The sequence below is a fragment of the Macrotis lagotis genome, chromosome 1, assembly GCF_037893015.1.
Source record: "Macrotis lagotis isolate mMagLag1 chromosome 1, bilby.v1.9.chrom.fasta, whole genome shotgun sequence".
NCBI classification, from domain to species: domain Eukaryota; kingdom Metazoa; phylum Chordata; class Mammalia; order Peramelemorphia; family Peramelidae; genus Macrotis; species Macrotis lagotis.
In genome coordinates, this window is record NC_133658.1 from 783,286,408 (window position 1) to 783,313,911 (window position 27,504).

Genomic DNA, 27,504 nt, shown 5'->3' on the forward strand with positions numbered 1-27,504 from the left:
CTGTGTTTTTAATTCATGGGAGAGTTTCTGAAGAACTCTGCTGACACAAGTTTCTCTGAGTGGTATAGTCTGGGCCTTACTTTTTATAATACAATATTGTATACACCCGATGTCATCTGATATGATGGCACTGTAGAGGAAATGGTTTTGTCTTAAGCTATTTCTGAGATTTCTGTGCAAGACAGTATGATCTTATTTTGACAAAATGAGTTTTATTCTAATTTTTTTGATCCTGTTTTATTAGTAATGATGTTAGGTGAAGATTTTGAATAGAAAGGGTCTGAGGATTTCTGAAGTTATTTGCAGCCTCAAATATTTTAGAAACATAGTCCCCTGTGCTGATTTGTTTTATTGTGAGCATATTAAAAGACTAGTTTTCTTTCCCACCTTTTCTACTTTCTCCAATCATCATATTTGTTTTTCGTATTTTGATTATTTCCTTTAATTCATCTCTAATTCCACCTGTTTACAAAAGCAACTGTAAGTTTTGTGATTAAACTATTTATATGATTTATATATTTCAGAATCTCTTAGGGAGGGAAAAAGTAAAACTTTCATTATTACTAAATTGATGTTAGATTATTTCTTTTTTTAAATATTCAAAGAAATAGAACCAATGCCAATGTTAGCACTGAATGAGACCTTAGATATTTAATATTTTAAAATATGTTGTTTAGTTATATGAACAGTTTTTAAAAGTTTATTTGTTTCTTTAAGCTACTAACAAAAAAGCAGGCAAGCTTGAGTTGTATACTTATCATTGCAGTATTATGCAGGAACTTTTTAGGTTTTTAAGGTTTAAAAAATGGATTCTGACTCATTTTTCATTTTTTTATTAGACCCTTCTCAGGGACAGTTTTTGATGATACCTTCTGGCTGGAGTTGAATTATTTGGAGGTTGCCATGGTAGCTCAGTCTTGCGCAGCTCACTTCACAGCATTATTTTATGCAGAAATCTATGCAGACAGGAAAAACTTGGATGATCAACAGAAAAGGTAATGACTTGAAAGACTTAAATTCTTCATATTTATAATAAAATTAAAAAAAAAGCTCTGGAGAAGGGGGAGCTTTAAAAAAAAGACAATTTAGACATAGATCCTATAGAAAGGGAAGCAGAGGGTTCTCCTTTTCAATGTATAGATGACACTACTCTAGTAGAAAGGATTGTAAGTAGTTGGTAATAAATATCTCTTTGCTAAGAATCCTATTTGATTATAAACTGTCTGAAGAGGGTAGGGAAGCCCTTTATAACCTTTAATGTGCCCAGCCCAGTGTTGAGGCTTAGTGCGTGCTCAGTAAATATTTTTTAAATGAATGGATTGATGACGAATCAAATCTTTATTTTCATTTAAGTTTTTATTACTGAACCTTTAGCTTATTGGTGGTAAATTTTTTTACAAATTTTATTATCAGGTTTATGTTCAAGAAACTAAACAAATTGGAAAGACAAATGCATGGTTTCTTTCTGCCTCATATCATTGTGAGGTGTAATGATTAAATAATGAAAGAGATTGATTGTGTTCACCATTAATCCCTTGTCATCTCTTATTGCAGCATTCTTCTAATTAGTTTTCTTGCTTCTAATTTTTCACTTCTCCACACAGCTGCTGAAATAATAATAATATCTAAAGTTTTTTGCAATCAAACTCCAATCTGTATTAAAACAACACTGCATAGTGGACAGAATGCCAAACTCTTCAGTTAATCGATCTGAGTTCAAAACTTGCCTCAGATACTTAAAAGTGATGTGACTGCTGAGCAAGTCTTTTAACATTAATATCTCATTTTCTCCATCTGTAAAACTGGAATATTAATATCCTTGACATTTATTTCATGGGTTTATTGTCAGGATGAGATAATGGTACCTTCCAAATCTTAAAGTGCAGTTTTAATTTCAACTATTCATATGTTACTACACTGTTCTAGCCATTATCCTATAACATTAACTTAACCCTCTATCTCATATCAGTGAAATTGTATAGTCTATCCCTCATGCCTGGAATGCATTTTCATCCCTTCTGCTTCCTAGGAAGCCACTTCCTTAGGAAAAGCTTTTTGTCATACTTATAGTTGTTGTTGTTGTTGTTGTTGTTATTACTTTCCATATTGCCTTAATTTATCTTAAATTTGTATAAGTGTATATTGTTTCTTTTGAGTAATCTTGAAACTCCTTGAAGTTTAGATCCTCACTATATCTCTAAGCACTTTGTGCTTTACACATAGAAATCACTTATTTGTTGAGTTGAGATAGATAAATTTTTTTAATGGACTTTAGAAGTTAATGATTCTAATCACTGGCAAAAAACATACCAGTTTCGCTATCTCTTTGATCTTTTGTGCCATCTTGATTTGATTTTTTTTATCAGCTTTAATTCAAGGAAATGCTTTTTCTGTGGCAGTTTATAGGATTGATTCTTGGTCCCTTGAACCAAAATATTTCCTATTGAAAGTGAAGAGAAGATGGCAAGGTTAGCAGCCTTCTTCACATTAGGATCACAAATTATTTTTGTGTAAGACATCCACTAAGATATAAACATAGTGAGACTTTTGTACTCTGGAAAAATCATGTGCCTGAATTCTGACACCTAACAACAGTTATTTGTGTTCTTTTACAAATTATTTTTACTTTCATGACTTAGATTTATCCTTCAGATAAGGATATGACTAAAACTTTCATTTATATAAATATGGTGTATGATAGACCAGATTTAGAGTTGATAGAGTCATTTTTTGTGTCTCTCAAGTATCCCTAGAGCAATTCCGATAATCATGTAATATCTAGTAAGCATTTGAAAAGTGATTCTTTCCCAGTTTGAGCATTAAAAGAAGATATATATTTGGGGGGAGCTAGCTGGTCGTGCAGTGATTGGAGTGCTGGACCTGGTGTCAGGAAGCCTAAGTTCAAATCTGGCTTTAGACAGTAGTATCTGTGTTACACTGGGCAAGTCACTTAACCCTCTTTGTCTTGGTTTCCTCATATGTAAAATGAACAGGAGAAGGAAATGGCAAACTAGTGTATCTTTGCCAAAAACAATCAAAATAAAAATAAAAAAAAAAAACAAAACCCCACATGGAGTCACAAAGTCATTGAACATGACTAAAAAACAAATGAACGACAACAAAGAAGATATATTTAGAGATGAAAATTATTTTGGAGGATATCTAATCCAACTGCCTCCTGTTAAACCTGAGGAATCTGAGCTCCAAAAAGGTTGTTAATTGTTCAAATAGATCCAGAGAGTAAGTAGCAAAGATAGAATTTGAACCCAGGCTTACTTAAAAGTTTCAAGTCATTCATTCTACATAAATATTTACTTATAGTATCATTAATCTACATGTAGTACAAACAAATATAAGCTCAAAGTATTAAATTTTCTTCAAAATAGATAATTGAGTTCTAAGTATTAAAAGACTGTAGACAAGCCTACATTTGAAGCATTTGAATTAAATTTTGGCTAACTTTAGTGGAGTTAGATGTTAAATTTGGACAGTTAGTGTCTACTTTAGTAATCTACTTTTTTAATACAATCAGGATTTGTGTTAATTTTACAATAAAAACTGTTCCACAGTTCACATTGGGTCATCTCTTTTATAGAACTACTTTGTCAGCCAGCAGAAGTCTCACATTTGAAGATGGAAGCCAGTGTACAACTATTTCTAGTTTGAGTGAGAAAAGCAAAGAAGAAACTGGAATAAGTTTACAGGTAGACTTAAATTGTCTAATTTTATTGATATCAGGAGCATGTAAATAAACATGCATCTGTTTTTATTTGCATAATGTTACTTTAAAACTCAAATTATTACCATCTTTTACCTGACTTTTAAATATAGCAAAAATTTGCAAATATACTAAAATAAAGCACAAAGGAGATTCTTACATTGGCATAGTAAGAAGATACAATGCAAATTCATTAATTAAAATTCTCCTAATGGGACTTTTAAAAAATTAGTTTCTTGAAAGAAATTTGCTTTTAAATTATTTTTTAATAGTGATATCTATATTATTTTGATAGACTTGTGATCCGATTAATGAGGGAATTACCATCAATCATGAGTTTACAATCTTACATACCTCTAGCCTATGTAACTGTTACTCATGTCCTCTTATAGCTGTTCCCTGGGAGATTCACTCTATTTTCTGAAGGCTTTCCTAGAGATTTCTTGACATTGAATGGATACCAGTGAAGTGGATTTTCCATTCAGTATCTCTTTTTTCTCTTTGTTTTTTCAAGGCAATGGGGTTAAGTAGCTTACCCAAGGTCACACAGCTGGGTAATTATCAAGTGTCTGAGACCAGATTTGAACCCAGGTACTCCTGACTCCAGGGCCGGTGCTTTATCCACTGCACCACCTAGCCACCCCCATTATCTCTTAAAATCATTTTGAAATCATACTATTTTCCTGTCCCCCCCCCCATATATTTGCCAAATAAATTTAACAGACTTAATTATGAAAATACAATTTAAGGTGATCCTTTAAACTTAAAAGTTAAATTGCTTTTAATCCATTTCAAGCATTTTAGGAGTACCCACTTACAAATACTACTTTATAACAATTCTCAATTAGTCAAATAACTTTCAAAGGATTATGAAACATTTTGCTGTTTTAAAAATTCTGCACATTTAAAATTAATATAACTTGCTTCCATACTTCTAAGATCTATGATTTCATAAGGAGGAATACTCTTTCCACCAGTATAGAACAAAAGCCTTCATTCACCAACTTACCATATTTAGGGGACAAGAAGAGAGAGAGCAGACATTTGATTTAATGGTTTAGGGTACACCTAGTAATGAAATTCTCTCTACCAATGCTAGCCCACATCTTCTCTGCATCTTTCAGGCTTACAGAATTGCCTGGGATACTCAGAGGTTTAAGTGACTTGCTCAGGGGCACATGGCTATTAGACATGTTAGAGGTGAGACTTGAGCCTATCTTTTCTTAACTCCTTGGGCAACTTCTGTATTCACCATTGCACTTATCTACTTCACCTTAGTATAGAATCTTCCTAAATCACTGTGGCCAGTTTTCTGATAAGGCATATCCATATTATCTGGGCTGGACCTCAGGTAAGAGATAATTCTTTGTCTCCCAAAACTAACAGAAATATGCTAAATTTCTATCACTGATGCCTTAAATATTTCATGAATATTTCTCTTATATTTAAATATAATTTTAATTATTTTATTTGTAAAATATAAAACTGTAAATTTGGAAAGGGGAGGAGGTTGAACCTTGATCATTATTGTTTCTTTTTTTTTTTAATGTATAATTTCAAAGATAACACTAAAATTCAGAAAATCACATTTCTTTTCTCTCATTCTCGTTTGGTATTCTGATATAGGATCTTCTTATGGAAATCTACAGAAGTATTGGAGAGCCTGATAGTCTTTATGGCTGTGGTGGAGGGAAAATGTTACAACCTCTTGTTAGGCAAGTTATTTCATTTCCTTTAAAAAGTAATTCATTTCTATCTAATGGTATGATTTCTTGATTCCTTCGGTAAATGATCATCTTTCACATCTCATCTGTGAAGAGCCAAGAGCAGTTGAAAACCCCAAATTTTCTTTTTCTGTCATAGGATAAGAACATATGAACATGAAGCAATGTGGGGGAAAGCACTTGTGACTTATGACCTTGAGACAACTCTCTCTCCAGCTACACGCCAAGCAGGAATAATAGAGGTACATTTCTTCATCTTTCACAGTGTTCACTATAAATGTGTTTCTTTTGCTTTAATATTTAAGTAGGATGTTTATAAACATAAAATTAATGAGGTATTGTGTATTATGATTGGTGGTGACAATTGCAATTATTTATTATTTTTACATCAAGTGATATCCTAGAAAGATTTTCTACAGCATTTCTATCATTGACCAGTATGCCACAATAAACCAAAACTTTGAGCAGAAATCTGAATTTTATCTTAATATTTGAGGCTTTGAATTAGAGCACAGTATAGGTTGTCCATGACTTTGAATCAGAACTCCTATTCTGCAGTCATTGGAATCTTGATGAATAATGCTTCTAAGCACTAATTTTAGTAATTTACTTAACAGATTAAACCAGTTTAGGGGGTAGAGCCAAGAGGGCAGCAGGAAAAGAGCCTCTCCTAGGTTCTCTCTCCAAAATATTTTAAAAATCTTAAAATTATGACTCTAAATTTTCAAGAGACAGAACCCACAGAAAGATCCAGTGAGGCAATTCTCCATTCCAAGGTAGCCTGGAAAATAGTGGGAAAACTTCCATGGGATTAGAAGAGGGGTGGCCCTGCCAGAGTGAAGAAACTTCAGCCTCCCAGGAACAGCCCCAGGGTGCTGGGAGCCATGAGTCCTGGCAGCAGAAGTAGTTTCCTGACCTGAACCCCAGGGAGCACCAAGCACAACTTGGAAGATCAGCAGGGAGACCTCTGCCAGAGCAAGCATGAAGCCCAGGCCCTGAGTGCAGTCGCAGCACTCAGCGCAATCAGTGAGGCAACCAGCAAGGTTGTGGAAGTGGACGTGAAAGCAGGCCCATGGAGCCGGCAAGCAGGGGCCTCTAGGCAGCTGGGCTGTGAGTGCTCAGCCCACCAAAGGTAAGGGAGTGGAGGGGGACTTCCGAGGTCTGTCCTCTGTCCCTGGAACAGGACTCTGGGGCTCTGACCACATTCAGATCCAGATCACAGTCTAGGCCTCCCATAGAACAGGGACCCCCCCCCACCTCAACTTAATGGCAGAGGGATTCACAGACCAGGAGAGCAGTCAGAACCTCACACACTGAGGTCCTTGTGGGGGTATCTCAATAATACTCAAAAGCTCAAGAAGCACCCCAAAACCAGGCACAGGCTGGGGAAATGAGTAAACAGAAGAAAAAAAAAGGAACCTGACCATTGACAAATACTTTGTATGTGGTCCCAGGGAAGATCAAAATACTTGATCTGAAGATGAGGAAGTACAAGCTTCTGCATCTAAAGACTCCAAGAAATAGAGAAGTTGGACTCAGGCTATAACAAAGCTGAAAAAAGATTTTGAAAATCAATAGAGATAGAAGAAAAATTGGAAAAATAATCGAGAGAGAGATACAGGAAAACCATGAAAACAAAGTCAGAAGCTTAGTCAAGGAAATCCAAAAAAATGCTGAAAAAAATAACATGTTAAAAATCAGATTAGGTCAAATGGATAAAACAGTTGAAAAAGTTATTGAGGAGAAGAATGCTTTAAAAAGCAGAATTGGCCAGATGGAAAAGGAGATAAGAGAACTCTGAGGAGAACAAATCCTTCAGATGTAGAATGGAGCTAAAAGGAAGCTGATGACTTTACAAGAAATCAAGACACAAAGGGGCGGCTAGGTGGTGTAGTGGATAAAGCACCGGCCCTGGAGTCAGGAGTACCTGGGTTCAAATCCAGTCTCAGACACTTAATAATTACCTAGCTGTGTGGCCTTGGGCAAGCCACTTAACCCCATTTGCCTTGCAAAAACCTAAAAAACAAAAAACAAAAAAAAACTGATCTGGCAAACAGATTCAGGAAAGATAATTTAAAAATTGTTGGGATTGTGGAGCAGCTGGGTGGTGCAGTGGATAGAGCATTGGCCTTGGAGTCAGTAGTACCTAAATTCAAATCTGTCCTCAGACAGTTAATAATTATCTAACTCTGTGGCCTTAGGCAAGCCACTTAACCCCATTGCCTTGCAAAAACCAAAGAAAAAAAATTGGGATACCTGAAAGTCATGATCAGGAAAAGAGCCTTGACCTCATTTTTAAAGAAATCCTACAGGAAAATGGCCCTGATATCCTGGCAGCAGAGGGCAAAATAGAAATTGAGAGAATTCACCAATCTCCCCCGAAAGAGATCCAATAAAAACAACCCCCAGGAATATTATAACCAAGTTCCAAAACCCCCAAGTCAAAGCAAAAATATTACAAGCAGCCAGGACACAATTCAGATATCGTGGAGCTGCAGTTAGGATCACACAGGACTTAGCAGCAACTCCATTAAGGCCTTGGAATATAGTATTCCGGAAGGCAAAAGAGTTCGGAATGCAACCGAGAATCAACTACCCAGCAAAACTGAACCTACTCTTCCAGGGGAAAAGATGGACTTTCAGTGAAATGGGAATTTCAAATGTTCCTGTTGAAACGACCAGAGCTGAACAGAAAGTTTGACCTTCAAATACAGAACTCAGGTGAAGCATAGAGAGTGGAGGAGAAGGGTAAAATATGAGCGACTTAATGATGATGAACTGCATATATTCCTGCATAGAAAAATGATACTTATAATACTCATATGAACCTTCTCATTTAATAGAGCAGGTAGAAGGAGCTTTTATAGATGGATGAAGCACAGGAGAGAGCTGGATTTGAAGTTATAATATATTGTAAATATGGAGTCAGTGGCTTAAAGGGAAATGTACTGGGTGTAAGAGAAAGGAGAGGGGGAATAGGCTAAGATATTTCCTATAAAAGATATTTTTTTTGTAATGATATGGAAGGGGGAAGGCATGGGGGAATGAGGGAACCTTCACTTTCATAAGAAATGTCTCAGAGAGGAAACAGCATGCACACTCAGTAGACATCAAGAGTAAAAAGGAGAAAGGGGGGAAGGGGGGGTATGTGGGTGATGGAGGAGAGGGTAAATCATAGGAGAGACTAGTCGGATATAACACATTTTCTTTTTTACTTTTTGCAAGGGGCTGGTATTGGGTGCCCTGTCCAGGACCATGAGGCCAAGTCATTGCTGGGTCTCTGGGATGCTATGTGGGCTTGGGGCCTCTTGGCCCCAGGGCCGGTGCTCTGTCCACTGCACTGCTCAGCTACCCTACAGCACATCTTAGAAAAAGGACAGAGTGAAATGAGAGAGGAAAATGTAATATATGGTAGTGGGCAGGAATGAATGGAGAGAATCAGCAACAGCACCTGTGGAAAAATATGGAAGTAACTTCTGTGATGGACTTATGATAAAGAATGTGATCTACCTGAGACAGAGCTCATGGTATCAGAACACAGACTGAAATACATTTTTTTCCTCTTTCTTTTACTTTATTTCTCATGAGGTTCTATATTTTTATAGGGGAGAGGGTATTATGTTTACTTTTTTTGTTTGTTTTTTTAGATTTTTTGAAGGCATGGGGTTAAGTGGCTTGCCCAAGGCCACACAGCTAGGTAATTATTAAGTGTCTGAGGCCAGATTTGAACTCAGGTACTCCTGACTCCAGGGCCAGTGCTCTATCCACTGCGCCACCTAGCCGCCCCTCCACTTCACCACCTAGCCACCCCTGTTTACTCTTAAACAAGAATATTTTAGTAATGTATAAATAAAGTCATATTAATTTAAAAAAAAGCCAGGAGGGATGGGAATTCAGGGAAGCATTGGAAGGATTTGCATGAACTGATGCTGAGCGAGATGAGCAGAACCAGCAAAACATTGTATATCCTAACAACAACATGGGAGTGATCATCATCCTTGATGGCCTTGCTCGTTCCATCAGTACAACAATCAGGGATAATTTTTGGCTATCTGTGATGGAGAATACCATCTATATCCAGATAAAGAATTGTGGAGTTTGAACAAAGACTATTACCTTCAATTTAGGGGGGAAAACCCATTATCTTCTTATGTAATTTTGCTATCTCCTATACTTTATTTTTCTTCCTTAAGGATGTGATTTCTCTCGTTACATTCAGCTTAGATTAATGCATGCTATGGAAACAATGTAAAGACTAACAGACTCCCTTCTATGGGGGGGTGGGGGGTGGGGAAGCAAGAATAGGGGTAAATTTGTAAAACTCAAAATAAATAAAATCTTTCATTAAAAAAACAGTTTAGAAATGCAGTCTGCCCACCATTTTATGTCAGAAATCTCTTATATTGTTAAAAAAAATTAAGAATTACATATTTAGAAATAGAAGCTTTCATGATTTTTAAAGAGTTTAATCTGACCTATCTGTAGGTGCCATATAATAAATTGTTATTATGAGAAAATACATATCGAGGGCCAAACATTCAACTTATATGCAGATTTTTTCATAAGCATATATTTTCTTTGTAGAGCATATTTAATGGGAATATTAATATGCATTATCTGAAAATAGTGAAATCAGTCAATATGAATATATTTTTAATACCCTTAGTTTTGTTTCTTCAATACTACAAAAAACGCTCTCCATACTGATGCAGATCTCAACCCCTTCATATCTCAGTATAGTATTAGATAATTGGCTATAGGGGGGGTGGCCAACCTTTGGGTGATGAATTTTTCCTAGATTTAGCTAGGCTTAGGTGACAAATACCTAGTTTATATTTAGGGCTAAAGTCAAAGCTTCTCTGGCTTAGTGGTAGATCTACTTGCCAGAACTTATTCTTTACTAGCATAGCCTCATAAAACTTAGTGTCAACTCCACTTCAAGTTCAAGTATTAGACTTAGTGAAGAAGTCTTATATTAAGAACTTTGTTTATACTTTTATGTTAATTTTCATTCTTAATCAGGCCTTGCAGAATTTTGGTCTCTGCCATACTCTTTCCACTTACTTAAAAGGGTTGGATCATGAACACTCAGAGTGGTGTGCTGAGCAGCAAGAACTTTGCTACCAGGCAGCATGGAGGACCATGCAGTGGGATTATTGCCCTTCTCACAGGTACAAAAAAAAAAGCAAAACAAAAATATCTTTTCTTCTTTGCTACTTCCAGATATATGTGAGACATTAATGTCATATTTTAGTAAATGTATTGAAAGAAATTGAAGTTTTTCTATTTCTCAAAAAGTTCTAAACTGCTGGTATACCTGAGCATACACAAAATTATGTTAAGAAACTAAAAACTGGGGGAATTGTGGGAAGATGGTGGCATAAGGCAAGAAACTACTTGGCTCCCTCAAATTTCCCCACAGATAATGTAAAATAATGCTATAAAAGTTGCAGATGTCTTCCAAAGCCAACTTGGGGGGGGGGGGGTCTTTAAAAAAATCTGACCTCCTCATATGGTGGTCTGACTTGATTGAAGTGTAGATACCTCAAAATAAATACTACTGAGTCAAGAAATAGCTTGTCTTGGGGGCAGCTGAATGGGAAAAAGTTATAGCTTCTGGCTTCTTTGACCCTGAAAACAGTGGGGTACAGACAGTGGGAATTGGGTGACTTATGGGGCAAATTGGGAGGGTACCCTTCCCTTGGTGCTAACAGTGGGGTCCCAAGTTTGCTGACCAGTGGGGCCATAGCTTCTGACAAGGAGTGAGCACATGTCAGTGAGTTCAGATGCAGAGTGGTGGAGTCCCTTTTGGTTGTAATCATTTAGTTTGTTTTGTGGTAGAAGGATGAACTAATACTTGCAGCCTCCTGAGGGAAAATTGGAGCAAGAATGTTTGTTTGGGAGATAGCTGGGTGGCATAGTGGATAGATCATCAGCCCTGGAGTTAGGAGGACCTGAATTCAAATCTGGCCTCAGACATTTAATGATTCCCTAGCTGTGGGACCTTGGAAAGTCACTTAACCCCATTGCCTTGCAAAAAAAAAAAAAAAAAGAATGTAGTGACAAGCAGTTCATGATTTAGGGGCAAAGAACTAAGGTATGAATCTGAGAAGTAGAAAACACTTCTGACTTAGATTATAGAACTTTGGATGAATAAGAGGTCAAAACCTGCTGATAGAGAGTTCCAGAAATAGCAGCAAGAAAATCATGAAGCCTGAAATATCCTCCATAACTCAAAATCAACAGCCAAGAAATGAGCTATTTAAACAAAAAGAACTTAGAAATCCAGTAAGAGAAGTTAGAGAAAATTTGGGGAAAGAAATAAGTAATGTAAGAAAAGTAAGAAAATTATGGGAAAAAAAATTAAGCATTTGGAAAAAAAGATCTAAAGACTTAAAAATAGCTCCTTAAATTAGAATTGGATAAGGGAAATAAGACATCAATAAATAATAAAATCAAATTAAAAGAATGAAAAAATAGGCGAGCATGTGAACTATCTCACTAGAAAATGAACTGACCTGGAAAACAGGTCTAAGATAATATAAGAATTTTAAAACCATCCTCTTGGTACTTTTCAAGAAATTATTAAGGAAAATTGCCCTGAGGTAATGTAACTAGAAGATAAAATAGAAATTGCAAAAATCCATTGATTAGGGGACAGCTAGGTGGCACAGTGGTTAGAGCACCAGCCCTGGAGTCAGGAGGACCTGAGTTCAAATCCAGCCTCAGACACTTAATAATTACCTTGGGCACGTCACTTAACTCCATTCCCTTTAAAGAAAAAAAAAATCCATTGATCAGTGTCTGAAAGAGATCCCAAAATGAAAAGTCACCAGAACATATTAGAGCAGAAAAAGGAGAAGATATTAGAACCAACTAGAAAGAAACAATTTAAATACTCAAGAATAACTTACCTAGCAAAGCTGAGTGAAAAAAAAAAATGGATATTTAATGAACTTTAAAAATTTAAGATTTTTTTAAGGAAAAGAACAATTGAACAGAAAATTTGACTTAATAAGAATCAGGAGAAATATAAGAGGTTAAACATGAAAAACTAATTATAAGGAATTTAATAAAGTTAAGCTGTTTAAATCATATATAGGGTATTTTTTTTTAAGTCTTAAGAATGTTATCCTTATTACTAGGATAATTTGAAAGAATATGTGTAGGATTGAGTTTATGATAAGAGAATCCTAAAATAAATTGGAGGAAATTATCTCTTAGAAAAGAAGGGGGGGGGGGGGCTAGGTGGCGCATAGATAGAGAGCACTGGCCTTGGAGTCAGGAGTACCTGAGTTCAAATCCGGCCTCAGACACTTAATAATTACTTAGCCATGTGGCCTTAGGCAAACCACTTAACTCCATTGCCTTGAAAAATCTTAAAAAAAAAAGTGAATAGGAAAAAATGCTTAAATGGGGAGGAGGTTGAGGTGAAGAACTGGTGTGAGGAACCTTATTCTCTTTGGAACTGGGTTAAAGGTTAAAGGGTTTAGGGTGTAAAAGTCTTATTTCACAAAGAAACAGGTCAAAGGGATAGGATAAGGAAGACATTCTTAGAAAGGTATGCAGATTAAGAAATTGTTATTGGTCTTTGATTTTCAAAGAGAACCAGTGACATTACCAAGTCAATTTGTTTTAAGTAAGGCAGAGTTTTCCTAAGTAATCTGCTTCACTCTTTCTTCCTAAACCACAAAAATCCATAGGTAAAACAAAAATCAGGACTGCTGGTAATGGCCTAAGCAGGAAAATGACATTATATTAAAAGATACCACAGATAATGGGGTAATATCCTTACTAAATATATTTATATACACTAAATGCTGTTCAGATATTCAAAGGAAGAGGTAAATGAATTACAGGTGAAAATGTATATTGAATTATTGAAGTATTGACATTCAGTCTTCTCTCAGAACTACAAAAATCTATCCTGAAATAAATGAAAAAGTCAAAGAGTTAATAAAAATCTTAGATGAGCCAGATATGATAGACATCTGGAGAGAATTGAATGTGAATTAAAAGGAACTTCAAAGGACTTCTGAAAATGCTATCTTATCTCCAGAGAAAGAACTGATAGGTGGAAATGTGCACCTATGTGCATAGTGTATTATTTTACTTATATATCTGTGACAAATATTGACCTTCTCTAGTGCAGAATTGGGGGGGGGGGGGCTTGTAACTCAATATGATTAAATAAATATGAAAAAAAGCCAAAAAGAATCTAGCAATCCAAGCTTGTTTCATTCCTTTCTTTATTCCCTAAAAAAAATAATACTCCAGCTATTTTTTTTTTTGGAATGAGAATTTTAAAAAAAATAGATATTCTTTGATGAAGGCAGGACATCATAGCAAATAGGATGATGTCAAAAAACCTGTGTCCACATCCAACTCCAGTAACTTGTCTGGGTCTCACTTTGTAGTAGATGACCTTTAATGCCCCTTCATACATTTGAAATCTATCATTCCGACCTCTTATGTAAAAATCCAATGAGTGTTTGAATAAGGAAAAATGAAATCTAACCTCTTCCCCAAAGAAATTTTCCTCTGAAATGCACTCTTCCTCTTGGAAATAGAATTCTGAATTTTAACAGATATGACAGTTTGGAAGGATGTCAGGGCAGTTGAACAAACAAAAAAATGCTCCTACTTACCTCTCTCTAATACTTCTCATTCAGTATCCCCAACTATTCTGTATTCATAACTTGTAAAAGGCATAATTCTGAGTTTTAAATCATTATACAGTGGAAGAGTGCTGAAGTTGGATTCACAAGACCTGAGTTTGAATCTTTCTCTACCATTAATACGTGTGTGATCTTGGGCAAGTCACTTAATTTCTGTGGGCCTCACTTTCCTTATATGTAAAATTAGTGTTGGATTAGATTACTACTAAGTTCTTCTCCAGACTTACATCTGTCATCTAAAGATTATTACTATTTAGCTTTCAGAATATTGCACAATAAATTCATAATGTCTAAAGTGTTGAGGTTATGCCTTTTCTCTGCTAAATATGATGTTTTTTCTACTTAAAATATCCCAACATAATACATCCTGATATTCTTTACCAAAATTTCTAGAAATTAAATAAAAATAATGAATAATTGGGATCTCAACTCACCTAAAAAAAGATTTTAAAAAACACAGTATTTTTATCTTTAAATTAATGGTGAGGACAGCAGGAATGCCTCTTTCAAAATTAAATTTATGGTTTTATCTTTCAATGATTTCAAAGAAAAGGAACAGAAGGACCTGGCTACCATGAATCATTATACAATGCCCTGCAGTCTTTAAGAGACAAAGAATTTTCTACATTTTATGAAATTCTCAAATATGCCAGGTATGGAAGAAAGAAAATGCTTTAAGAGTGTGTGTGTGTGTGTGTGTGTGTGTGTGTGTGTACTTATGGTATTGTAATCTATTAATCAGTCAGGAACAATTTCTTAAACATTTGGTCATTGAAAGGTCATGGAAACAGATAATAGAATTAATGAGCTAATAGAGTTAATGCTAGGTGGTGCAGTGGATTTATCTAACATCAGTCCTGGAGTTATCAGGATCTAGCTGTGTAATCATGAGTAAGCCACTTAACTCCTATTTGCCTCAATTCCTCATTTAAAAAAAATGAAGAAAGAAATAGTATCTTTGCCAATAACCCCATGGACAGAGTCCTTTGGTACATGTAGAATCAGACATAATGAATGACTGAACAACAACAATCAACATCAGCAAAGAGTTAATTAACTATAGCTTAGAATGCTAGATAATTGTAAAAATACAAATGATTGAGACGGATGACTAAAAATTAAGCAGAGTAAAAAACCAACAATTTGGCTGCTTGTTCTTTCTCATAAAAACAATTGTATATCTTCATTGTGATTAATTTTTCTTTATTTCTCAATTAATTTCTCAACTAATTGTCTCAATACATAGAATATTATGATTTTATTACAATGATAAATTATCTAGGCATACTGAAGGTTGTTATAACTGATCTATAAAAATCAGTTTGAAATTTTGGTTTACTTGCACCACTGTCTTCAATCTTAGTTTTCTCTTTCTCCTGTCACTAGAGTGAAAGAAATAGAAGAATTGTGTAAAGGCAGCCTTGAGTCTGTATATTCACTTTACCCAACTCTTAGCAGATTACAAACTATTGGAGAGTTGGAAAATATAGGACAACTTTTCTCCAGGTATGTCTGTGATTAATTTGCTTGTTTTTAAACTTCCAAATATAATAAACCTCATATGCTACTTTAGAACAAATATAAACTACATCAAGTAACACAGGCTTAAACCACTTCTTTAATCAGCTAACCAAATACCCCTGATTATTTTACAAATTGAGCTTGCATAATTGTTTGATTAAATTTTTCCCAAGTAAAAATTCCTTTTAACTTCCATTCATCATATAGATTGACTCATTTAATTCATACTTAAGTGATTTTATATGGGCAACTAGGTGGTGTATTGGATAGAGCACTGACCATCCTAGCTTGATATAATTGTTAAAGAAAAAATCTAAAGAGACAAAGAGAGAAAGCATAAGAGATGAGAGGGGAAAATGCTTTCTATGTACTATCATCATTGATGGCATAAAGTAAAAATATTTGTCCCTGTGAATTTATATCTGTCTTCCTTGTTGAATTTGGCAGATGTTTAAAAACAAAATTAGAGGCTTATTTATTTATGTGACAAAAGCACTTTTTTAATTACTTCATTTCTTATTTCCATGATTATAGGTTTTTGTTTCCCCTTATGCTTCATTGTCAGTATGAATTTTTAAACTATGTTTTTAGATCCATAACTGATAGAGAACTCACTGAGGTGTATGGGAAGTGGCAGAGACAGTCCCAGCTTCTCAAGGATAGTGATTTTGGTTTCCAAGAGCCTATCATGGCATTGCGTACAGTCATTCTAGAGACCCTATTGGAAAAGGAAACTGAGAATTCACTAAGGGAAGTTATTAAGGATATTCTCACCAAGCACTTTGTAGAACTATCTATCTTGGCCCGGACTGCCAGAAACACACAGGTAATAAAAATTTTAAATAGTTCAAGTAACTCATGGACCTGTCCTTTTAATAGCTTTTACAACTGCTGGTATTAAAGGATATTAATAGAAAATAATGAGGTAACTGTAAAATTTATATTCAGATGTCACTGTTGTTGTTCCAGCTTCCTGAAAAGGCAATGTTTCAAATCAAACAATATACTTCAACCAGATGTGGAATTTCTGAATGGCAGCTAGAGGAAGCTCAAGTATTCTGGGCTAAAAAGGAGCAGAGTCTTGCCCTAAGTATTCTAAAACAAATGATCAAGAAACTGGATGAAAATTTTTCACAGGTTTACTCTTTTTTTTTTTCATTGACTTTTAAGAATTTTAAAGTTGAATTTTTGACATTGAAAAAGACCTTTGGTATCATCAGATTCCTATGACTCCTGAAGATAAGCGTCTGAAATTCTATGCATTCACTTAAAATAATATCAGTATTATTTCATGTTAGAATGTAAACAGTTGATTGTTGTTTTGTCTCACAATTGCTTGCTCATATTTTCATTTTTATGTTTCTCTTGTCTCATTTATTCATATCTTAAAATTTCTACTCAGCTCTTACCTTGGATGCTTGGAAGTCCTCTATTTCAATAAAGCTTTATTTTTTTCCCTTGTAGCATTATACCCAGTTTTATGGGGTTGGTTAATTTTGATTGATAAGACTATGATTTACCTTCTGGAATATCATATTTTAATCTCTCGATTCTTTTATAATGATGGCTACCAAATTTGTGATCCTGACTATAGTATCTTGGTCTTTGAATTTCTGGGTTACATTTTGGGATTTCTTTCAGGAATTGACTTGTGGATTCTTTCTTATTCTATGTTGCCTTCTGGTTCTAAAATTTCTGGGCAGTTTTTCTTTTTGATTTTCTTCTCTAACTCCTTTTTTTTTTTTTTTTGTAATGGCTTTCAGATAGTCCAGTGATTCTTAAATTCATTCTTCCTGGATCTTTTTTCTAGGTCAGTTGTTTTAGCTATGAGGTGTCTTATACTTTCTATCTTTTTTTTTTTCAGTCTTTTGATTTTGTTTTAATATTTCTTATAATCTCACAGAGTAATTATCTTCTGTTTGGTTCATTATGGTTTTTTTTAGGTTTTTGCAAGGCAAATGGGGTTAAGTGGCTTGCCCAAGGCCACACAGCTAGGTAATTATTAAGTCTCTGAGACCGGATTTGAACCCAGGTACTCCTGACTCCAGGGCCGGTGCTTTATCCACTATGCCACCTAGCCGCCCCTGTAGTGTTTTTTTATTGGTGTGATTTTATATCTCTTGTCCTAAGCTTTCTTGCATACCTCTCAATGCTTTTTTTCATTTTTTTCTCTCTGGTATTCTCATTCATGTATTAAAAACCATTTTTAACTTTAAAAAAAAGTCAAAAAAACTCTTACTTTATCTCTTGAACTGGTGCCTAAGCTGTATCTTTTTTTTTTAATTCTTTTTGTAGCTCATGTCTCTTTCGGTATTGTTTCTTAACTGTCTTTGTCACTGTAATTAGCTCTTTATGGAGGAATTCTTTTTTGCTTGTTTATTCTTCTCTGACTTTGTTAGGATCAATACTTGCCATTTCTTGGAGTGCCTGTTTGTTGTTTTTTTTTTTTTTGCTTAGTCCTGTTTTGTATCCTTTTGGGCACTTTCTGCTGCTTTCTTAGGGTATTGAATTGGAGTATCATTCCAGGATCTCTGGCATATTTCAGGCTTTTCATTGCTTCCAAAGTGGTCTAATCCAAAGTGAAATGACCTTCCACTTTGAACTCTGCAAGACCTGGATTTGGGGGTGAGCAACACAACTTTTGCCTTTCCTCTGTTTGAAGCTCCAGCAGACTACTTCTGGATCTGAACACATTCATCCAATTAGAAAGTTCTGTGGGTTCAGGATGACAGAACTGCAAGTTCCCCCTGGGTCTGGGATTCCTACCCTTAGGAGATTTCAGACTGAATTGTGGACTGCCTTTGAGACTCTGCTCTTCTTCCTGGAGTCAGAGTCACAGAGCTGTAGTTCACTTTTGATTTTGTTTATCTCAGTGCTTAGAGATATTTTTTTGCCTTGGACTGGCATCCATCAGTCTACACTATATTTGTGACTTGGCAGTGAGTAGGGTGTGCAAACTGGCACTTGGTCTCTTCGTGTCCTGGTGCATAGCTTCAAGAAATGATCTTGTGTTTTAGCTTATGCTGGAATTCTCCAGCCAGCCATTCCTTGCTAAGCTCTGTCCTGTGTTGCCCATTTTTCTGGCTATGTCCCTATGCTAACCTGGACTGAATATATCCTGATCAGAACCTGGTCTTTTGCATATTTCAGGACTTTGTGTAATAGTTGTAAGGGAGAACTTGACTATATTATTTCTTTTTACTCTTCTAATCTTGTCTGTCCTTTCTGCCTGATTTTAGACAACTTTTATATTTCTCATTCTCTGATCTTGTCCCTTTCTTATTCCACTTCAGTGCCTTTTCTTTCACTGTCTTCTGACCTTGAGCTGCCTCCTGCCCTCCTCATGTCCATCTGTTGAACTCCTTCCCACCTTTTAAAGCTTAACTTAAGTGCCATGTTGGATTTCCTTGATTCCTTCAGCCAAAAAAAAAAAAATTATCTTTCTTCTCAACTCTCATACCATTTTGGGTTTTTTGGATTTTTTGTTTTTTTTATTTTAAATATTTTTATTTATTTGTTTTTCCAAACAACATGCAATGGTATTTTTCACCAATCATTTTCTTTTTTTTTTCAAGGTTTTGAGTTTTATGGTTTTTTCCCCTCCCTCCCCTGACAGAAAGCAAACTAACACAGACTCTACATGTGTAATTTCTCATACTATTTTGTGACTGTCTTGTGTGCTTGCCAAATTTTAATTGATATTATTTACATATGCTTTTTCCTACTAGATTATAAATTCTTTGATGGTAGGAACTATGTTAATTTGCATATTCTCAATAATACCTAATGAAATAGGTGCCCAATAAATGTTTATTGAGTTGAACTGCATTAGGAATCCTTAACCAGGATGGTATTTTTTCTTTTATTAACTTGTGATGGTGAAGGAGAGTAATTTTGTTAAGTCCATTATTTTAATGTACCCTTTTGAATATATGTAATATTGACTCCCATTTTCTTAAAATTTCCTTCCATTTTAAAGAATGACCCAGATCTGAAACTGATATACACAGAATGTTTGAGACTATGTGGAAACTGGTTGGCAGAAACTTGCCTAGAAAATCCCACAGTCATTTTGCAGACATACCTAGAAAAGGTAAGTTTTAAAATTTTTTTGATGATAAAGTCTAATTTTCCCAAGTGCTGTAATTTTTTCTGAATCCAATAGTTTTAGAACAGATCTATATAATTCATAATAAATAGGGCTTTTTTTTTTTTTAAAAATTGAATGATCTGTTATCAGCAGGAACCTATGTTTTCAGAGGTATCCAGGGACAGTTTACAATGCCTGTTTTTTTCTTGTTTCCATCTGCGTAATCTCCTAGTTACTTCTCCCATTTCTTTATCTACAAATCAGTTGATGAGTGTGAAGGAGTTTCTTATTCGTCCATACCTAACTTGCTCTGTCTGGGGACCTAAAAATTTTAGCCCCCATCTAGGTTTCTGCCTTTTCATTTTATTTAACACACTTTGCAGATTTTTGAAGCAGAATATCAACCAGTAACACTTAATTGTATACATTTCACAGTACATGTTCTATCTTTAGAATTTACAGGAAATTTTATTTTTATATAGCTTCTTTGCTAGTTTCACACATTCACATAAATATCAGATATATTTGCTCTAAGAAAGACTAGAAAATACCATGATTTGTGTGTGAAGGTAGATTGGTATGAGGGAAAGCATACTGGACTTGGAAGTTAGGAACTCTAATTCAAGTCCTAGTTTAGATAACTTAGATAAGCCACCAGAAGTCACTTAATTTCCCTGAACTTCAGTTTCTCGTAAAATAAAGATTTTGTTTATACTTATTTCCTCGTGGAATTTCTGTAGAGGAAGTGCTTTGTCAGCCTTCTACAGGTTGACAACTCTTATATAGGATTTTATAAAATTCAGTATATTTAACTACTATGCCAATGACCTTAAATTACTGAGTAGTCCTTTTTACTAAATATATCAGTATTCATATACATATTTGTAGATGCTAATTGATATTTCTTTTAGGCAGTGGAAATTGCTGGCAGTTTTGATGGAGAATGCAATGATAAACTGAGAAGTGGAAAGATGAAAGCTTTCCTATCATTAGCACGTTTTTCAGATACTCAGTATCAAAGAATTGAAAACTATATGAAATCATCAGAATTTGAAAATAAGCAAGCTCTGCTGAATAAAGCTAAACAAGAAGTCGGCCTTCTTAGAGAACACAAAGTCCAGACGAACAGGTAAAAAAATGAATATGGTGGGATTCAGCAGCTAGCTAATTAATGTTTAATTTTATAGTTCTATGTTCACCAGACTACTGGTGAATACAAGGATATATTTGCGGAAGATACGAAATTAGTTTTCTTTGCAACAATTTGTTTTCAAGAAGTAGTGGTGCTGTATTGGAAATGAATATTGTATTTTTTTTAGGGTGTTCTTTTTGGGGTTTTTTTTTTTTTTTGGCAAGGCAAATGGTGTTAAGTGGCTTGCCCAAGGCCACACAGCTAGGTAATTAAGTGTCTGAGACCAGATTTGAACCCAGGTACTCCTGACTTCAGGGCTGGTGTTTTACCCACTGCACCACCTAGCCGCCCCTTGAATGTTGTATTTTACATTATCATGACTAGGCTTTAATTTAGAGAATTTAATTTCTGCTATCTATGGGTTCCATTGTAAAAACATTTTGCAATCTGATTGCTATTTCTGGAGGGCTACTGTTTGTCTGAAAAATATAAAGAAGCAAAATACAAAAATAGTTATACTAATGTAACCAATGCCCTCATCTATTCAAGCCCTATATCCAGTTGAAGAAATGCAGAATTCAGAAAACTAAGTCATTTGATTGGGCCATCTTCTTTTGCCTGTTATCCAGGGTAATAAGGCATTTTAAGATGTTGAGTTCTCAACATTAGTACATACATAATAAAATATTTTTGAAATTATTTATATTGATTATTATTTGACTTGTAATTCATATGTTCATTCCACAAACATTTACATTCAGTATTTGTTCTCTATAGAACTTTGTGCTGGTCAGTAAGGAATGTATAATGTTGACCCTTATAGAGCTTAGAGTTTAGTAAAGAATAAGGCATAGGCTCATAAAATGTAATAATGATGTCGTGGTAAGTGTGTGACTGGACTCTTCAGTACCTTGTGACCTGATTGGACAGTTACTTTTCTCTGGGTCTCAGTTTTCCTATCTGTAAAATGAGAGAGTTAGATAATTCATAAAGTTTCTTCCACCTCTCTGTACTTATAAAAAGTATATTTGCCTAGTTTGAAGTTTTGTAAATGTAGTTGATTCATTGTTTTTACTTTAATTCTTCCTCATTAGGTATACAGTAAAGGTTCAGAGAGAACTAGAGCTGGATGAGTGTGCAATCCGGGCATTGAGAGAGGATCGTAAACGCTTCTTGTGTAAAGCAGTTGAGAACTACATCAGCTGTTTACTTAGTGGAGAAGAACATGATATGTGGATATTTCGACTTTGTTCCCTTTGGCTCGAAAACTCTGCAATTCCTGGAGTCAATAGCATGATGAAGGTAATTTGTCTGTTCTAGCCCTTAAAACTGGAAGTTGGAGAATAAGATAGATTGGTACCATGTCTTTATTTTCTGAATAATTTAGCAAATTGTCTTGTATATAGTAGTCACTTAAATGCTTGTAGATCACAGTAATGGTGTGATATTTGTGTAGAGATGAGAGAATGCCCTCTTCTCTCAGTCCCTAATCCAATCCTCATAAGAGGACTTTTCTTTCCCTTTTTGGCCTTGAAAGGTGTATTGTCCTCAAAGAATTAGAATAGAAAAATCAATTGTAATTATCCTTGAAGATCAAATTGAAGAAAGTAGTTCTTAACTTTTTGTTAAAAAGTTTCTTCATTTTCAGTGAAAATTTCCATTTATTAAATTTAAGGTGTGTACATTGTGAATCTGTTCTAAGATCAAAAGGTCTTTAAAATAATAAGAAATTTTCATGGAAGAAAAGAATAATTGAATTAAGGATAGGCCCAGATTCACAACCTATTGTAAGGACATGCTATTTTTACTAGAAAATGTAAGAAAAATAATGGCCCCTTTCTATTCTATGATTGTCTTTTTTTTAGACTTCCTTTGATCCATGTTTATTTAATATAACTTCAGTGCAAACAGTGCCAAAAATTCTGATGATTCTTAATCTGTTTTAATTTATTGTTTTAGGATCAACAGCAATTTAACAGTCACTAGGCATAGTGTAGCAATCTGCCTGGACTCTTTTTGTCATAGCACTTGGGAATAAAACAAGTGACAAGGGAGAGGAGTCATGCTACTGTTAACTCCTGGGTTATTATTACAATGCAAATATTTGTCAAATATAAAATGTTGCATAGGTTTAATACAAGATATATAAGTAATATTTTAAAGCAATTTTGAATTTGTCTTTAGGATAATCAGTAGTTGGAGATTCATAGGATTTTTTTTAATTAACAATTTCTGGTTTCTTTTTACAACAGAAAGATGGAGTGAAGATTCCCTCATACAAGTTTCTGCCTCTCATGTACCAGTTGGCTGCTAGAATGGGAACCAAAATGATGGGAGGCCTAGGATTTCATGAAGTTTTGAATAATGTAATAATGCTTTAATGCCTGAAGTCAAAAGCATTTTCTCTCTTATATCACCTTGGTAGAGAATTAAATCACTTCCTTTATATCACATTATAAGCTGTTTTTCCATGTGGTCAGATTATGTATTATAACCCCAGGAGAAGAAAATATGCAATATGTATAGCTCTTTCTATATTCCTCCAAAAGGATGCAAACTAAATCTATTCTCATTTTCTGTGCCTCTGCCTCCTATGTATTCTTGGGGAGTACATCACTGTTTTCCCTCACTTCATCCCTATGGGACATTATTTAATGAAGTGCAAATCTACTTTTTTTTTTTTTTAAGTTTTTGCAAGGGTTAAGTAGCTTGTCCAGGACCACACAGCTAGGTAATTATTAAATGTCTGAGGCTGGATTTGAACTCAGGTACTCCTAACTCCAGGGCTGGTGCTCTATCCACTGTGCCATCAAATCTACTTTCTTTCACAGATCTTCCATGAATTGTCAGGCTATTTTTCAGTCTGTTTGAAACTTTTGTTTCAGTTTACCCTTTGATAATTATTCTGACCTTTTCAACAGCTCATCGCAAGAATTTCACTGGATCACCCTCATCACACTTTGTTTATTATACTAGCCTTAGCAAATGCAAATAAGGATGAACTTCTAACCAAACCAGAAACAACAACAAGAAACAGAATAACCAAAAATGCACCAAAGCAAATTTCTCAACTTGATGAGGTATGTAGTTGGAAATCTTTATTCATTGATTTATTAGATGTTCTTGGACCATATCTCTAAAGTACAGAGACTTTTTTTGGTCTGATACTGGATATGAATTCAGGTCCTCCTGACTTCAGGGCTGGTGCTCTGTCTTACTGTGCCACCTAACTGCCCCGAACAGAGACTTTTCATTGTATTTATTTACATGTGTTGCAGTAGGACAAATAGCAAAAACCTGTTTATTTTATAAAACAAGATTTTCCTTTAAAAAAAGTTGTAGTGTTGCTTTTGCTTTTACTTCACATTATTTCTGAATCTTTTTGTGTGGCACAGGTCAGATTGGTACAAGATTTCTACAGATCTTTTAAGACATCATCCATGTCACAATTTCTTGAAATGTTTCTCATACTGATAAATAGAGAAGCTCTAATAAGATTTGCATGGTCTTTATTATTTTCCTGAAGGTTATTCTTTTTTTTGGTATCTTCTTTTTGTTTTATGTTTTTGTGTATGATGGTAGTAGATGTAGAGCTAGACTTCAGATTTTCTCTGTTTTGCCTCTATGCTTTCTGTGTAGCTCTGGATGACTAACTAGTTATGTCTCCACTCTGTCAACTTTTTAAAAAATTTAGGATCGAATGGAGGCTGCAAACAACATAATAAATATTATCAAAAATGGAAGAGCTAAGATGGTCAGAAATGTGGAGGCACTTTGTGATGCTTATATCACTTTAGCAAATGTGGATGCCAGTCCATGGAAGACTCATAGAAGTATGTATCCAAATCTGTAAATAAAAGAAAAATACGTTCACATCCTCAAATTTAACCTTTCTATGCTCATTCCAACTTTTTTCTTCCCCATTGAGGAAGTAAGAAAAGCTAGCCCTGTTACAAACATGTATAATTAGTCTTTTTTTTTTTTAGGTTTTTGTAAGGCAAACGGGGTTAAGTGGCTTGCCCAAAGGCCACACAACTAGGTAATTATTAAGTGTCTGAGACCGGATTTGAACCCAGGTACTCCTGACTCCAGGGCCGGTGCTTTATCCACTACGCCACCTAGCCACCCCACTATGCCACCTAGCCACCCCCAAACATTAACCATGTCCAAAGAAATTATGACTCAGTCTATACTTGAATTCTCTGTCTTTCTTTCAAGAAGTGGGTAATGTATTTAAGAGTTGTGGTTTTTTTTTTAAGGTTAGGCGGGGTGGGGCCTCACCGCCACCCTCCCCAGCCCTGGCAGCCCCGAGCAGCTCTGCGGCACTTCCCTCCCACTCAACCTTTGGGAAGCACCTATTTAAGAGTTTTTAATAGATCTGATAACTAGTAAAATAGAATCATTTGTGTCTCATCTATTTTTTTCCTCCCAGTATCACACTGGCACAGATATTCATATGCAGTAAAATAAATCAGAGCTAGGAAGGAGGAAAGAATTTGGATAATCCATAAATTACTTTAATTGATTATTAAAATATTGGAAGTTGCCAATTTCTGACTAAAAGTTTTCTGTTAGTATTTAGATGAGAGCCTTTTAAGAAATCAAATACTAGGGGGCAGCTAGGTGGCACAGTGGATAAAGCACCGGCCCTGGAGTCAGGTGTACCTGGGTTCAAATCCGGTCTCAGACACTTAATAATTACCTAGCTGTGTGGTCTTGGGCAAACCACTTAACCCCGTTTGCCTTGCAAAAACCTAAAAAAAAAAATGCATTGATCTTTGGGGGCGGCTAGATGCTGCAGTAGATAAAGCACCGGCCCTGGAGTCAGGCGTACCTGGCTTCAAATCTGGTCTCAGACACTTAATAATTACCTAGCGGTGTGGCCTTGGGCAAGCCACTTAATCTCATTTGCCTTACAAAAACCTTAAAAAAAAAAAAGAAATCAAATACTTCCATTTTATACTCAGTAAAATTTTATTAAGTACCTACAGATACCAGTGCCAGTCATTGTGACTAAGTCAACAAAAAAAATAAAACCTTGTGTACTTTCTCCACCATCCCCATCAATGCCAAACTTTAAAACATTAGCAAAATCTATTTCTTCAGTACTATTTTCTGAACATTTGTAGACTTTCTATTTACAGGCTTACCATTTTTATTTTCTTTATAGATTAATCTCTTTTGGCCTAATGTTATTCTTTGACTATTAAATATTTTCTAGTTTATCTAATTTCTTCCAGTTTTCCCAAAGCATTACTGTTTCCCTAAATATAAGATTGAGGATATCGATAGGTGATTAATGATACATAGGCTCACTACACCTAGCTACAGTATTGATGTACTCCTTCCACTGTTTTATTTTCTTATTTTAATTTTGTTTTGTTTTCAATTACATGTAAAGATTATTTTTAACATATATTTTTTTGTAAGATTTTTGAGTTCCACATTTTTCTCCCTTCCTTCCCTCCCCATGACAGCGAGTAATCTCACATCTAATCATGTTAAACATATTTCCATAGTCCTCATCTTGTAAAAAGAAGAATCAGACCTGGGGCAGCTAGATGGCGCAGTGAATAGAGCACCAGCCCTGGAGTCAGGAGGACCTGAGTTTGAAAGTGACCTCAGACACTCAATAATCACCTAGCTTTGTGACCTTGGGCAAGTCACTTAACCCCATTGCCTTAAATAAGAAAAATTTTTTAAAAATTAAGAAGAATCAGAACAAAATAGGGGGAAAAAATCATGAGAAAGAAAAAAATAAGAAATTTTAACAAGTGAAAATCCATTAATGTTTTATTGAAATAATGCAAACATACCCTGTTATGGATGTTATTGTACATGCTACCTAATTAAAAATTGGGGGGAGGGGATGAAAAACTGATAGCTTGAATCAGAGTCAGCTGAGGACCATATTATCTACTCTAATCCTTGACTTTAGCCAAACTCCAGTTCAGGAATGAGACTGGGGATAATGCTCTGTTAATTCGGATTTTGGCCTAGTAGAGATTGTGAGCAAGGGTTTACTCTGTATAGAATTGAGGTGGAGCTTTATATGTGACCACTAAAATACATCTGTGATTCAAGAATTGCCTGCAATCCTGCAAAATTTCTCAAGTTATTAATTGTGCAGTTCTCACTAAAAATATCTTTATATTAAATACAGAAGCTATAAATATTCCTGCAGACCAGCCCATTACTAGACTAAAGAACTTAGATGATGTCGTTGTTCCCACCATGGAAATTAAGGTAATTAGAACTATGTGTACTATTAACTATTTCTTTTTCAAATAATTTTGGCCTTAATTTGGGTTGTTTATTTTAAAGTGTTGTGATTTTTTGTTTGATTAATCTTTATCTTACAGCACTCTAAAGTATTTCAAGTTTTTTCTTCCATTTTCTTCTTTTTTTTACTTAAATATTTTATTTATTTTGCGATTTACAATTTTTCCCCTAATCTTACTTCTCTCCCCCCCTCCATAGAAGGCAATTTTCCAGTCTTTACATTGTTTACATGGTATACATTGATCCAAATTGAATATGATGAGAGAGAAATCATATCCTTAAGAAGGTATAAGAGATAGCAAGATCGGATAATACGATATCAGTTTTTTTTTTTCTAAATTAAAGTTAATAGTCCTTGG

At 34.9% G+C, this 27,504-nt stretch overlaps 1 protein-coding gene across 10 annotated transcripts in view; it reads left to right on the top strand.

Moving 5' to 3' along the window:
• Positions 1-27,504, top strand: part of ATM (ATM serine/threonine kinase) — a 133,531-nt gene that overhangs the window by 85,306 nt on the left and 20,721 nt on the right. For 4 of the 10 annotated variants that reach the window (XM_074216619.1, XM_074216617.1, XM_074216621.1 and 1 more), the window contains 16 exons: positions 840-995; positions 3,596-3,704; positions 5,345-5,433; positions 5,582-5,684; positions 10,465-10,613; positions 14,669-14,773; positions 15,507-15,626; positions 16,233-16,467; positions 16,611-16,778; positions 19,621-19,734; positions 20,643-20,860; positions 21,958-22,165; positions 23,116-23,229; positions 23,785-23,943; positions 24,558-24,696; positions 27,027-27,109. In XM_074216619.1, coding sequence (XP_074072720.1) covers positions 840-995; positions 3,596-3,704; positions 5,345-5,433; positions 5,582-5,684; positions 10,465-10,613; positions 14,669-14,773; positions 15,507-15,626; positions 16,233-16,467; positions 16,611-16,778; positions 19,621-19,734; positions 20,643-20,860; positions 21,958-22,165; positions 23,116-23,229; positions 23,785-23,943; positions 24,558-24,696; positions 27,027-27,109 — 2,269 coding nt within the window. The other 6 variants (XM_074216620.1, XM_074216623.1, XM_074216624.1 and 3 more) reach the window with 6 other exon arrangements.